The following is a 12,702-nucleotide window of genomic DNA, read 5'->3' on the forward strand; positions in this document are numbered from 1 at the left end:
ACCTCTCGTACCCTAAGCGAGAATCGACTGCTATATACTATTTTGTATCTGTGAGTTATTTTCAGATTTTAGATTCCTTTTTTTCGTTGATAATGTTATTTTTTCGTTGAATGTTAAAAATGTTATTTTTCGTTGAATTAGATACATATTACCACCATGACGATCATGGTTAAGCCAAGAAACCCAATAAAAATTAAACGTAATTTTTGTTTATGCCAAAGATACTTTTAGGATAAAAAAAATTAGAAGCAGTAAAAATAAGTAATTTTATCTGGGCAGATCACCAAGGGATAGAATGATATTTAATTACTAAAGGTGTGTAGTAAGAAGTATTCACAATTGGGGTGGTTCAAGATTCGAACCTGATACCTCTCGTACCCTAAGCGAGAATCGACTGCTATATACTATTTTGTATCTCTGAGTTATTTTCAGATTTTAGGTTCCTTTTTTTGTTGATAATGTTATTTTTTCGTTGAATGTTAAAAATGTTATTTTTCGTTGCACTAGATACATATTACTACCATGACGATCATGGTGAAGCCAAGAAACCCAATAAAAATTAAACGTAATTTTTTTTTATACCAAAGATAAAAAGGTAAAGGATACGGCATTAGACTTTACAGTCCGTACCGGCGGTGCTGATCTCCGTTTCTTGGCCCTTCAGCCAGGAAGTGCAATGGGGGGTTGGGGGCCAGCCATCCTGTGCATTCGCAAACCCTTCCTGTTTACCTTTCCCAGATTTCTCCAGGTACCCATTTAGAGCTGGGTCGACTCTGGCTAAGCTTACAGAGTCAGGCCACTGACCCCCGTCCCAAACTGAAGAATTGGATACGCCGGGATTACCCGCGTCCTCTCAGACAAGAGATCTCGAATCCAGCGCACCAACCCACTCGGCCAGGACGGCTCATACCAAAGATACTTTTAGGATAAAAAAATTAGAAGCAGTTAAAATAAGTAATTTTATCTGGGCAGATCACAAGGGATAGAATGATATTTAATTACTAAAGGTGTGTAGTAAGAGGTATTCACACTCCTTTTTCTTAATTCGGGCATGCTGTTTACAGCTTTTCTTTTAATCACATCCTGAATCTTATGGATAATTAAAATGAAATGAAAATATTGCTATAAATAAAACTTTCAATGAGGCAGTGAGTTTACCAAAACCAAACATGTTTGGTACAAATAATAACAGAAGTCCGAATATTTTGGCTAAACATCCAGAACACGTTATCAACGAAAAAAAGGAATATAAAATCTGAAATTAACTCAGAGATACAAAATAGTATATAGCAGTCACCATGACTAACGTTTGTGAGTTATCATATTCGACTTGTTTGAAAACAGCAATTACAATTTATCAAATAACCTCATATCAGAAGACAGTTTAGACATACAAAATAGTATATAGCAGTCATCCAGCCTCGTATTTTGTTGCATGAATTATCTTACTGGCCTTAATAAAAAACAAATATATTTTATGGAATGTGAGTTCCTTTCGTTTTTTTTCTTTTTTTGAATATAATTTATGTTTTTTCTCTATTTTATATTTACGTGTTATTTCCTTTAAGCTACTTTTTTATTGTTTCTTCGGATATGAATCCAAGATATTGAGACTTTCTATAATACTTGCACAAACGTTTGTTTAGGTTTTTGCACAATTCAATGTCTTATTAAAAGTTTCAAATGCTTCTAATATTTTCATTTCATTTTAATTACAATTAGAAAGGCAGTGTGGCCTGAAAAATTGTTTAGCTAATGAATTCAATCGTGTTGAGTGAAAATTCAATCGAAAACACCCAATAGAGCTAAGTAGCCATAGCATCTTCAAGCTAAAACGGCAGTCTGTATGAGCTTATTCTAAAGCAGCTTTTGACACAAAAACAATTTCTAGATTAACGCTCATTATACGTATTTTCGCACTAGCTTTACTTAGCATAACGTTTTCTTCCACCGTCTTTATACCTCATACGTGCAAATGATAAGCTTGCTTTTTACAAAAAAAGATAGCGTATTCTTGGAAAATTATTTTAAATTTGAAAACAGGCACACTCAACGACGACAATCTACTTTGCCAAGCCACCAAGTAGCACATTAAGTGAGTTAGAAAGTAACTCAAAAAGGTTGTATTGAAAATCTTTCCACATACTAAGAAAATCTTTCAAACTTAAAAATCAACGAATAGAAATCCCAGTTCAAAAGTTGGTGTAAAATACGCCCAAATTGAATAAATAAGGCCATTATTAGCTTGAAAACTCATCCTCTGTCCGGTACTTAGATTATGCGACAAAAGGATTATTCTAAACTCTTGATGACTCAAGCAAACCAAGTTTTATTTTTTCATCTTTCATATTTAAAAAATCTAGAATCCATATTTAAAAAGCCAGCTTATCATTCCACAGCATACAGCTGTCAACAGCTTTCTGTAACATAGTTTCGCTAGTCTCAGGAGCTTCAACCTGCAACTGCCTGAAACTTATTTCTTTAGATTAAATTGTTTTGATCGCGAGCATTCACTCTGTACTAAAAACGGACGAGAGAGTATGAATTAATTTAGGTTCAGAGATTCAGCTAAGATCCAGATCTAGATTCAGTCCAAGAATATATTGAATAATAGCAAAAGACATAATTTTCCAGTTCAAAAAAAAAATCACATATTAATTTCACATTTATTCAGAACCAAAGTTGCTTTGAACTTGCATCTTCATACTTTCAGCACTATTTAATGTATAGTTTCTCAAAATATTTTGAATTTCTTCAATAGCTATGTCTTCTGGCAAAGGAAGCGCATCAATTAGGGGAAGAACTTCTAAAGCTGACACATTACCACCGGACCTAATCTGGAGCAGCTTTCGTACACAGTGTATCGCTTTCTTAGCCATAATGCTCTTGGTCAATTTGTGTTTCGACGATGTTTCCGACAGTAGATTGATCTTTGCACAAAGAGACGTAATGGAGGGCAAGAGTCTTTCAGCCTCTTTCACAGAAGGTGATTCTTGTCGCATTAAGGTATCAACTGAGCTGACAAGGCGAAGGTATGAGAGATAGATGGCTCCACAACTTGACCATTCATAAATCCTGGAACAGCGTTCTGGGCGTGACAGCTCTTCCAGTAGTTCAATTGTGACATTTACCCTTGAAAAGAAAAAAATTGACCATAACGATGTTTTTTGAAAAAATTCAGTGGAAAAAAAGCTGTTTCCAATGTAGAGCCATTTAACACGTTTTTTTCACAGTGTCTAGATTCCCCATCATTACGCATATTACTATCACCGATTTAGCCATTATCTAGCCTGAATAATATTTCAAAATCCTTCACCCAAAACATGTACTTTAACCAAGGCTCTCAGAGTTAAACCAAAGAAATCTTATTCCTTAGCTGAATTATACACTTTGGAAAAGAAAGTATTGCTCCGCACGAAGAACCAGAGTGTAGAACCACACGTTGCACTTCGAAAATTTAGTTTGTAACGTAATTTCTTAAAATCTCATTTTTTTTTTATCTGCCTCTTTTCTTTTGCTTAGGTCTTACAAAGTTGTAAAACTCAAAGAAGCAGGAAGACATAAAAAAACCAAAGAATACGTATGCTAAGAAACAGAAAGAAAAGAGTTACAAAGGTAAGCGTGACTTGATAATTCATATCAGCAACAACTCTCACAAAATTTGTCCTTCTGAGGTCAAGAGACATAGAAGGACACTAGGTATCTTCTTCATTTGGCCCAAGATACAGGATATTACGATCACACAACCACAGGATCATGTAGTCAATGCGTAGCGTGGCAACAATCACGTAACCGCGGCCACATATTTGAACAATTTTTTTTTAACAGAAAAGGAAAAAACTAGAATTAAATGCTCAAACACTGCACATGTTACCAACATTTTTGCTAGATAAACTAGATATCTAGTTTTCATTGCCCTGTCCTGCTATATTTTTTTCACGACACATTCGCTAATTTATCGAATTTTCAAAATTAATTTTCCTCCTTCAATGGGAGCCATTTAGTTTCGTCAATGTTTGAAATTCAAGATTATTGAAACTGGTCTTTACTATTTTTCCATTCAGTAAGTTTCTCATCGCTCAAGCCCATGAGAAATACGTGCTTCCTTGCAGATTTGCAAAAAGTGGGTAAGCGAAACCAGCAAACTAAGTATATATATATTTCAGTCTGTTTTAGGAGAAACTAGGATGTATTGCTCTTTAAAACCAAAATTACCAACAATAATAATTTAGACCTAGTTCTAGACCCCCTCCCCTCCTCACTGACATTGTATACTAAAGGAATTTTCACTGTGTTTTTTTTTTAATGGCCTGTCTAGTTTTTATTTTTCTGAATATTCTAGTATTTGAATATACTTTTATGGTCCAAATATATAGGCTACTAAAAAGAAAAAAAAATGGAAAAACCTTTTAATTAGTATGACAATTTTGAATGTAGACGTAACCGTAGCACATTTTTTTCTTGACTGGGTCAGAACATATAATACTAGCTCATCCAGTAAGTCAGATATATATATATATATATATATATATATATATATATATATATATATATATATATATATATATATATATATATATATATATATATATATATATATACATATATATATAACAGAGCAAAATAATCTACGATAATAGAGCCGATAATATGTCTTGTGCGTTCTGTGTTGAGTTAGAACAAACCAAACACTCAAGCAAATTTTTTGGATGGGTAAAACTCGTGACATATTTCAAAGCCCTTTACCATGTCAACACTACCGAGCTGACTTATTTCAGAAAACATAGATGACTGAAATAGCAGTTTGGCTATGTGCATACAGAATCTGAAAACACAGGGGCAGTATGCTAATTCCAAATACATAAAATTCATTAAGTTTAATGTTACCCATCAACAACTACGAGCCTGAGAAAATTTGCGCGAAAAAATGGTTAAAGATTACTAAAAAAATCAAGTTTTTTGAACTGAAAGTAATGAGTAACATTAAAACTTCAAATGAACAGGAATTAAGCCGTATAATAGGGGGTTCCCCCTTCCTTAACCCTTGCTCTTTACGCCAAAGCTTGACTTATTGTCAAAATTCTTTAAAAAAAAGACTGGTCAACCACAAGGACCGTTGAATTTCAATAAGAAATATTTTAAAAGGACTAGTGACTTAAGCGTAAAGAGCGAGGGTTGAGGAAGAGACATCCCGCCTCGTTTACGGAATAATTTCTGTTCGTTTCACGTTTTAATGTTTCTCCTTGCTTTCAGTCGCAGAAACTTGTTTTTTATCTAATGTAACGACTATGATGCAAAATAATAGAGACGAACATGGAACTAGGCTTATTTGTATTGACAGACGTGAATATGTTGGTCAGCCATTAATTTATTTTTTGCTGTCTATCGACTGACCTGAGTGTCGAAGATTCTCTTTACATACCGCTTGTCTATCATAGAGAATAACTCAAGTAATGGCATCATGTAGGCTAAACTCATGTTACCCCACATCAAACAAGGTACTCTATTTAAAGAGAAGTACCAATCCAGTACCCACAGTACCAATAATGCATTTGAACAGCGCCCCTACCCCCCCCCCCCCCCTAATGAGCAAATATATAGCCCAAACTGTACGGGCTCGATGCATTGTATCATCCATCACTTTTTGTTGTAGCTATGAAACCGGTTTTCTGATATCAACCTAACCGTAATCCTTGAGTTTGTTCCGTATTATTAACAAGAACCCTTCCTTGTTTTTCTGAAAAGGGAAGGGGGTGGGCATTTAGAGCCACTAAACGAAAAATGAGAAGACAGATACCATGTAAAAGTGGCGAAAATGTGGACTTATTGGCACCTCGTCCGTCCAATATCACAAACGCTTTCAAAATTCAACCCATGAAAAAATCGATTTTGACTTAAATTTCTAATGTAAGATTATTCATTCTACTGTATGGACCGGTGAAACCAGTTAAGTCACTACAAATCCTTTTTTTTATTTATCTTTGTTTAAACCAAATATTAGAAATGATTTTTCGCAGGCCCTGGTACTTGAAACCGCAATTACAAAAAATACTTGATTATTGCAGGGAATATATTATGATTTTGGACGACCAACCTGTCTATAGCGTATATATTTATTTACATTAGTTCAAAAAACACAGACTAAACAAAGTTTAAAAGTCATTTGGTCTAAGTACAGATGACGTAATGAATCTTCCCAGAATTCCACAAATGTCCTTTAAAATTACTATTGTCCTCTTTTTTAAAGTTTTCTCACTTACGCAATTATTTGTCTAATGAATGTAAAACATGTCCTTAAAATTTTCATTTTGACCGACACTACTCTGGTGAGATCAATGGATTGCGTGACTTAGCGTTACGAATCCTGCTTAGCAAGTGCTCGTTTTTTCCTTAGTTTACGTCAACTTATTCTTTAAGCTTATATCACCCCTATTTTTATCCTCTTTATGCCGGAAATATCTGCATAGGTCATCAAACAGTTCATGGCAACGAACTGAAAGTAGAGAGCATCTCAGCGTAATAGCAACCGAAACTCTAAAAATAAGTTATTTTGGTAACAATTAATGCATCAAAAGAATTGACATTTTATGCTGATTCCGAATATTTAAAAACTCATTAAGGTTAATATTACCCATCAAAAGCCAGAAAAAAATGGCTAGATTTTTGAATGCACAGGAGGGGGCAAACAACTCAACTGATCTTAATAAAAACCACACAGTCACATTCAGCATTTTTGGCCAGAAGAAAGATCACGGATCATATTTATTATTATTTTTTCAGGGGGGCCCGTATCGAAAAAATGGTCCTAGAGTTGTGAAAGGGCTCATTTGAGCAGAAAATGAAAATTCTAGTGCCCTTTTTAAGTAACCACAAGCATTGGAGGGCAACGAGACTATCTCCCACGCCATTTTTCCTCAAATGACATCTTATCAAAATTTTGAGATGGCAATTTGATTCAGCATAGATGAAAGGTCCAATAATTATGCCTCTGAGGATGACAAGACTACCCTCACACAACCCTTTAGGAAAGGGATGTAAATTATGCAATTTTCTCATTGTTTACATACAACATTTGTTTTAGGAAAATGAACAGATATTTTTCAGCTGGAATTTTCTGTAGGGAGGGGGGTATTCCCAGGAAAATTTTCCGCGAAGGAATGGGGAATTCTCGATATGATTTGCAAAACGATTGGAAATTAAAAAGAACAAAAGATTCAAAAGAAAGGGACAAGAATTTTTCAGGTGGAATTATCCTAAAGAAATTTTTAGCGAGGAGGAAATAGCCCGGGGAGAAGTTTCGGCGGGGGAGGGATTGAAGTAGGGTTGAATTTTCTTCAGGGATTTTTTGTGGGGGGAGGATTTTTCGGAGAAAATTTTTCGCGCAGAGAATTTCGCGGTAAATTTGAAAAACAATAAAAATAAAAAAAACAAAACAAAAACACACATTTTTCGAACAGAACAGGAATTATTCCATTTATGAGGGGGCTGCTCCTTCCTTAGCCCTCGGTCGGTACGATAGAGTTAGACTTTCTGGCCCAATCCTTTAAGAATGATTTCTGGAACACAAGGACCGTGTAATTGGAAAAAGAAGTCTTTTCAGAGCAACAAAAAAACTTCTGCGAAAACGAGAGAGTTATATCTAGTTACCTGGCATAACCCCCCAGCCCCTTGTGAAGCGCTGTAAGTTAACGCAAGTTCCTCATTGCTCATACATAGCCTAGTATTTCTTATTGTGAAATGTACAGACATTTTCTGTAGGGAGGAGGATTTCACACAGAGATAATTGTCTGAGGAAAAGGACGGACGTTTTCAGGGGAAATTTCTACAGGGAAGGGATGGGATTCCCTAATATGATTTGAAGAGCGCTCAGATATTAAATATAAACAATTTTTTTTTCAATTGAAAGTGAGGAGCAGCATTAAAGCTTACGAATAAAAATTTAAATAAAACTGATTCCATACTTGAGGGGGGCTGCTCCTTCCCCAACCAGGAAGGAGCTAAAGTCTGACTTTTTGACATAATTCTTTAAGAAGGTGTTCAAAAACAAGAGCTATTGAATTTGAATGAGAAGTATTTTTGAATAGCTTCAAGACTTTAGCGTAAAGAGAGAAGGTTGAGAAAGGGTCGCCACCCCTCCTATAAAGAATAATTCCTGTTCGTTTCAAGTTTTTTAGCTAATTACATTCAGTTGAAAAAACTCATTTTTTAACTTAATAGCAAACAGATTATCTGCCTTCTGTCTGAAAAACGACGCTGGGAAAATATTTCGTTTTATTTTCTTTTTTTGCAAGTCCTAAGCATTTATATTAAATAAGTAAGTGCTCAAAGCGTACACGGAAATTTATTTCAGGAGGGATATAAAACGCGTACAAGGTAAATCCAATGGAAGGTATGTACCGTGTCTAAGAAATGGTAAAACCTAGAGACTTCATAAGGAGGGGATACCTACGAACGTGGGTGTACACGCTACTGAATCCCTTCCCTATCAGTTTTACTAAAAAAAAAATTCTGTGGAAAACAATAAAAAAAAAATTGTTTAGGCTAAAGGTTTTCTTCGCTTTTTCCCGGACAGGTTAGACTAATCTGAGGAGAAACTTTCCCAGGATTTATTAAATTTAAAATGTAGAGTTTGTCAAAACTTTACGCAAATGAAGAGCTACACAAATGTTTTCTTTGCACAAAATTCGAAGTTTTCAGTATACTATTTTATCTTTTCTACGAGGAAACAACTTGACTTTCACCGTAGCAGAACTTTTAGATTTGAAACGATATTTCAAAAGGGCTTTTTTATCTTCGAAAAAACTATTGAACTGTATTTAACTTCCTCAAGTCAAAGTAGTCCCAACACTTCTAATATAATTGCTAAGAGTATAGGCCGTTATTCCAACCACATTGCACATATTGTTGCGGATGTGAGCGAGCATTTGACCTTTAGAGTCAACACATCGTTACTGTCATGCCTAAGGTCACGTGTTACACTCCCACATTTCTGATATATTTGCCAAAAAACTAATTGCAAACCAAATCTCTGAAGAGAAGAAGGGTTCTGCAGGGCAATGTATGTCCAATAATATTTTCATCGTCTTGATCTACATTGCTTTGCCGATCCCTCCTAAGAATAGCTTAGCAGACGCTTTTAGGTTACTTTTAGGCATGACAGTAATAATATCCAAAATACAATTTTCAACAAGCCAGGCGTAGATATTATTAAATATAAAAAACAACAAGTTTTTTTTAACTAAAAGCAAGGAGCGACAATCAAACTTAAAACGAGCAGAAATTACCTCGTATATGAAAGGGGCTGTTCCCTCCTCAACGTCCCGCTTTTTACGCTGAAGTTTGACTATTTCTCTCAACTCTACTTTTACAGTAAAAGTAACTGTAACAGAGTAACTGTAACAGACAGTAAAACCTTTAGCGTAAAGAGCAGGGCGTTAAAGAGGGAACAGCCCCTTTCATATACGGGGTAATTTCTGCTCGTTTTAAGTTTTAATGTCGCTCCTTACTTTCAGCTAAAAAAAACTTGTTTTTTTTTATTTAATTTCTGAACGTTTTTTAGTTAATCCATGTTTTGATTTCGGCTCTCCGCAGATGAATAATTGAAGCGAAATTTGCATATTTATTTATTTGGTTAAATGGCTTTCCCATAGTTTTGATCGAATGATTTTGAAAAAAAGAGGGGGGAGCAGGCCCAGTTGCCCTCTAATTTTTTGGGTACTTAAAAAGACAACTAGAACTTTTAATTTTTTACGAACGTTTTCATTAGTAGAAGATATACATAACTTACGAATTAGCTTACGTAACAAACTTCTACATTCGTATGTTTTTATTACGTATATGAGAGGGTTCGCCCACTCGTCAATACCTCGCTCTTTACACTAAAGCTTAAATTTTTTCCCTGAATCACAAAGACCATAGAATAAATAGTTGAAATTACTGAAAATGCTTTAGCGTAAAGAGTAAGGTATTAGGAGGAGGTGGCCCCTTATATGCGTAATATTTTCTGTTCCTTTTAAGTTTTAATGCTACTCCTTACTTTCAGTTGAAAAAACTTTTATATATTTATTTTTTCATTGTTTTTTAAATAATGCTAGAAAATACTGCGCCCAATCATGGAAATCTTCCTCCCCCATGACAAACTCCTCCATGGAAAGTTTTTCCCACATAACCCCCTCTTCCCAGCCCCTCCTCAAAACCAAAAAATCCCCTGGAAAACGTCTGTACACTTCACAATAACCATTACTATATGCAAACACTGGTCAAAGTTTGTAACTTGCAGCCCCTCCCAAGGGGACCGTGGGGGAGTAAGTCGTCCCCAAAGACATAGTTATAAGTTTTTTCGACTATGCTGAATAAAATGGCTATCTCAGAATTTTGATCCGACGACTTTGGGAAAAAATGAGCGTGGGAGGGGGCCTAGGTGCCCTCCAATTTTTTTGGTCACTTAAAAAGGGCACTAGAACTTTTCATTTCCGTTCGAATGAGCCCTCTCACAAAATTATATGACCACTGAGTCGATACGATTACCCCTGGAAAAAAACAACAACAAACAAATAAACAAATAAACAGGCATCCGTGATTTGTCTTCTGGCAAAAACTATAAAATTCCACATTTTTGTAGATAGGAACTTGGAACTTGTACAGTAGGGTTCTCTGATACGCTGAATCTGACGGTGTGATTTTCGTTAAGATTCTATGACTTTTAAGGGATGTTTCCCCCTATTTTCTAAAATAGGACAAATTTTCTCTGGCTCTTAACTTTTGATGGGTATGACTAAACTTGATGAAACTTATATATTTAAAATCAGTATGAAAATGCGATTCTTTTGATGTAACTATTGGTATCAAGATTCCATTTTTTAGAGTTTTGGTTACTATTGAGCTGGGTCGCTCCTTACCACAGTTCGTTACCACGAACTGTTTGATCTGATATCGATTTCAGATAAGAAATAAATGCTATTGCTACACTGCTACTAGTGCTACTACTAACATTTCACTGTAGCACCAAGCCAGCAGAGGCCAACACAACCCAATACGCTTTTCTTCCCTCCTGATCTCTTCAAAGCATAACTATTTAACCCCATCCATGTAGCTCAAATTTCATTTTAATATTATCCCATGACATCTTCCCACTCCATTTAGGGATATCCTTCTTTTTGTTTGGTCCCGGATGGACCGCCGCAAAGCCAATCTTTAACAATCCGTCACCCTTCATCCGTAAAACGATGATCTACGCAACATAGCTTTTCCAACTTAATAGCCCTAAAAAGTGAGATCGAACCAGATTTTTCGTATAGCATATTCTTAGATATACGGCCAGTGAAACGAGTAGCCAAAACTACCCTGTAGGTAATTCCTTTGAGAAACATCTAACAATTCATTCTCAGCCTTTTCGAAGTGCCCACGTTTCAGAGCTATATTTGGTCATTGTCATGACCGTGACTTCCAATATTCTAATCTTATTTCGCAGACCTACCTTCCACCTCTTCCAAACTCTTTTCAACTGTGAGAAAACACTATGTGCCTTGGTTATGCTGCTCACAGCAGGTATCTCTTAAGTTCTGAGACTATGGGTCAGATTAGGCTTGTAGCAGGTCGCAATACGAAAAAATTGAAAAACAGATCAAGCACTACATTTATATTATTCCCGTCTATGTAAATAGCATATATGTAGTTAGTGATAATTATTCAAAGACTTTCTCATCATAGACACGTGACTAACAGTCTTCAAACATAACTCTTTTAGCAGTAACCGTTTTATTTCTTCTAAGATTATTAAAATCAGTAAAAAATTTAGAGTTGAACCAAAATCAAATTTAAAACTTTTAGTCTAGAAAATAAGAGTAGTGGTACAGTTTTTTAGTTACAAATATGTTGCATATAAATCCACTGAAGTGCTTTTACTCAAATGATGCACTTGCAGCCGTCATGTACAATTAAAGTAAATCAAAAGGGATTATAGATATGAAAAAGAACAGAAGTTTAGAACTTGGATTATTACACAAAAATGATTTCACCTTATTTGTTCATATTGCTTAAGGTCAACGATAAGCGAGCAACAATCGAAACCTTAATCTTATTGATCTTTTTTAAGCAATCAATAAATGGCACGGAACTTAGAATAAATCAAGAAAGCAGACCAAACATGAAATAAAGTCAAATAAAGCCCGTTGCACAGGTATAAAAACAATGTGCACCAACCAAATATAGTTCCTAATGCCTTGATACCATAAAAAAAGAAAAAAAAGGTATGAAATGGTGCAATAACATGCAATACAGATATCAGGATTAGAATACAGAAGTCACAGAAAACAAAATAATCCAAAGGCCTGAATTACTTTGATCAAAGTTTAATCATTCGATAAAAAAATTTAGAAAGATAGAAATAATCCCATGTCGTGAATTCCCAGTAAGAAGTAATACATGACACTTGACAAGTTGATGATCGTGAGGTCATTTTACAAATAAACACGGGAAATATTTCAAAGTGGAAAATTATGAGATAAAACAATAAACATCAAGTTAAACAAAAAATTAGTGATTTTTCTTCTTTTTTGCTTTTAAAATATCTTAGGCCTTATAAAAGACGCTTTTATTCAAATGAATGCAATTTATCTAGATAATGCTGTCACTATTCCTATTATTGGGTGGAAGATCCGGTGTATTTGAGAAACCATATCATCTTCTTGATGTGGGTTTATA

The 12,702-nt window shown here is 35.0% G+C and overlaps 1 protein-coding gene across 1 annotated transcript in view; it reads right to left on the reverse strand.

Moving 5' to 3' along the window:
• Nucleotides 1–2,582: 2,582 nt before the first annotated feature.
• The window catches only part of LOC136036345 (nuclear pore complex protein Nup98-Nup96-like), a 127,337-nt gene continuing 117,217 nt past the window's right edge, over nt 2,583–12,702 (reverse strand). Inside the window, exon 19 of the mRNA XM_065718496.1 lies at nt 2,583–3,132. Coding sequence (XP_065574568.1) covers nt 2,667–3,132 — 466 coding nt within the window. The 3' untranslated portion in view covers nt 2,583–2,666. The remainder of the gene's footprint in view (nt 3,133–12,702) is intronic.

This window comes from Artemia franciscana, chromosome 15, assembly GCF_032884065.1.
Source record: "Artemia franciscana chromosome 15, ASM3288406v1, whole genome shotgun sequence".
In the NCBI taxonomy this organism is placed as follows: domain Eukaryota; kingdom Metazoa; phylum Arthropoda; class Branchiopoda; order Anostraca; family Artemiidae; genus Artemia; species Artemia franciscana.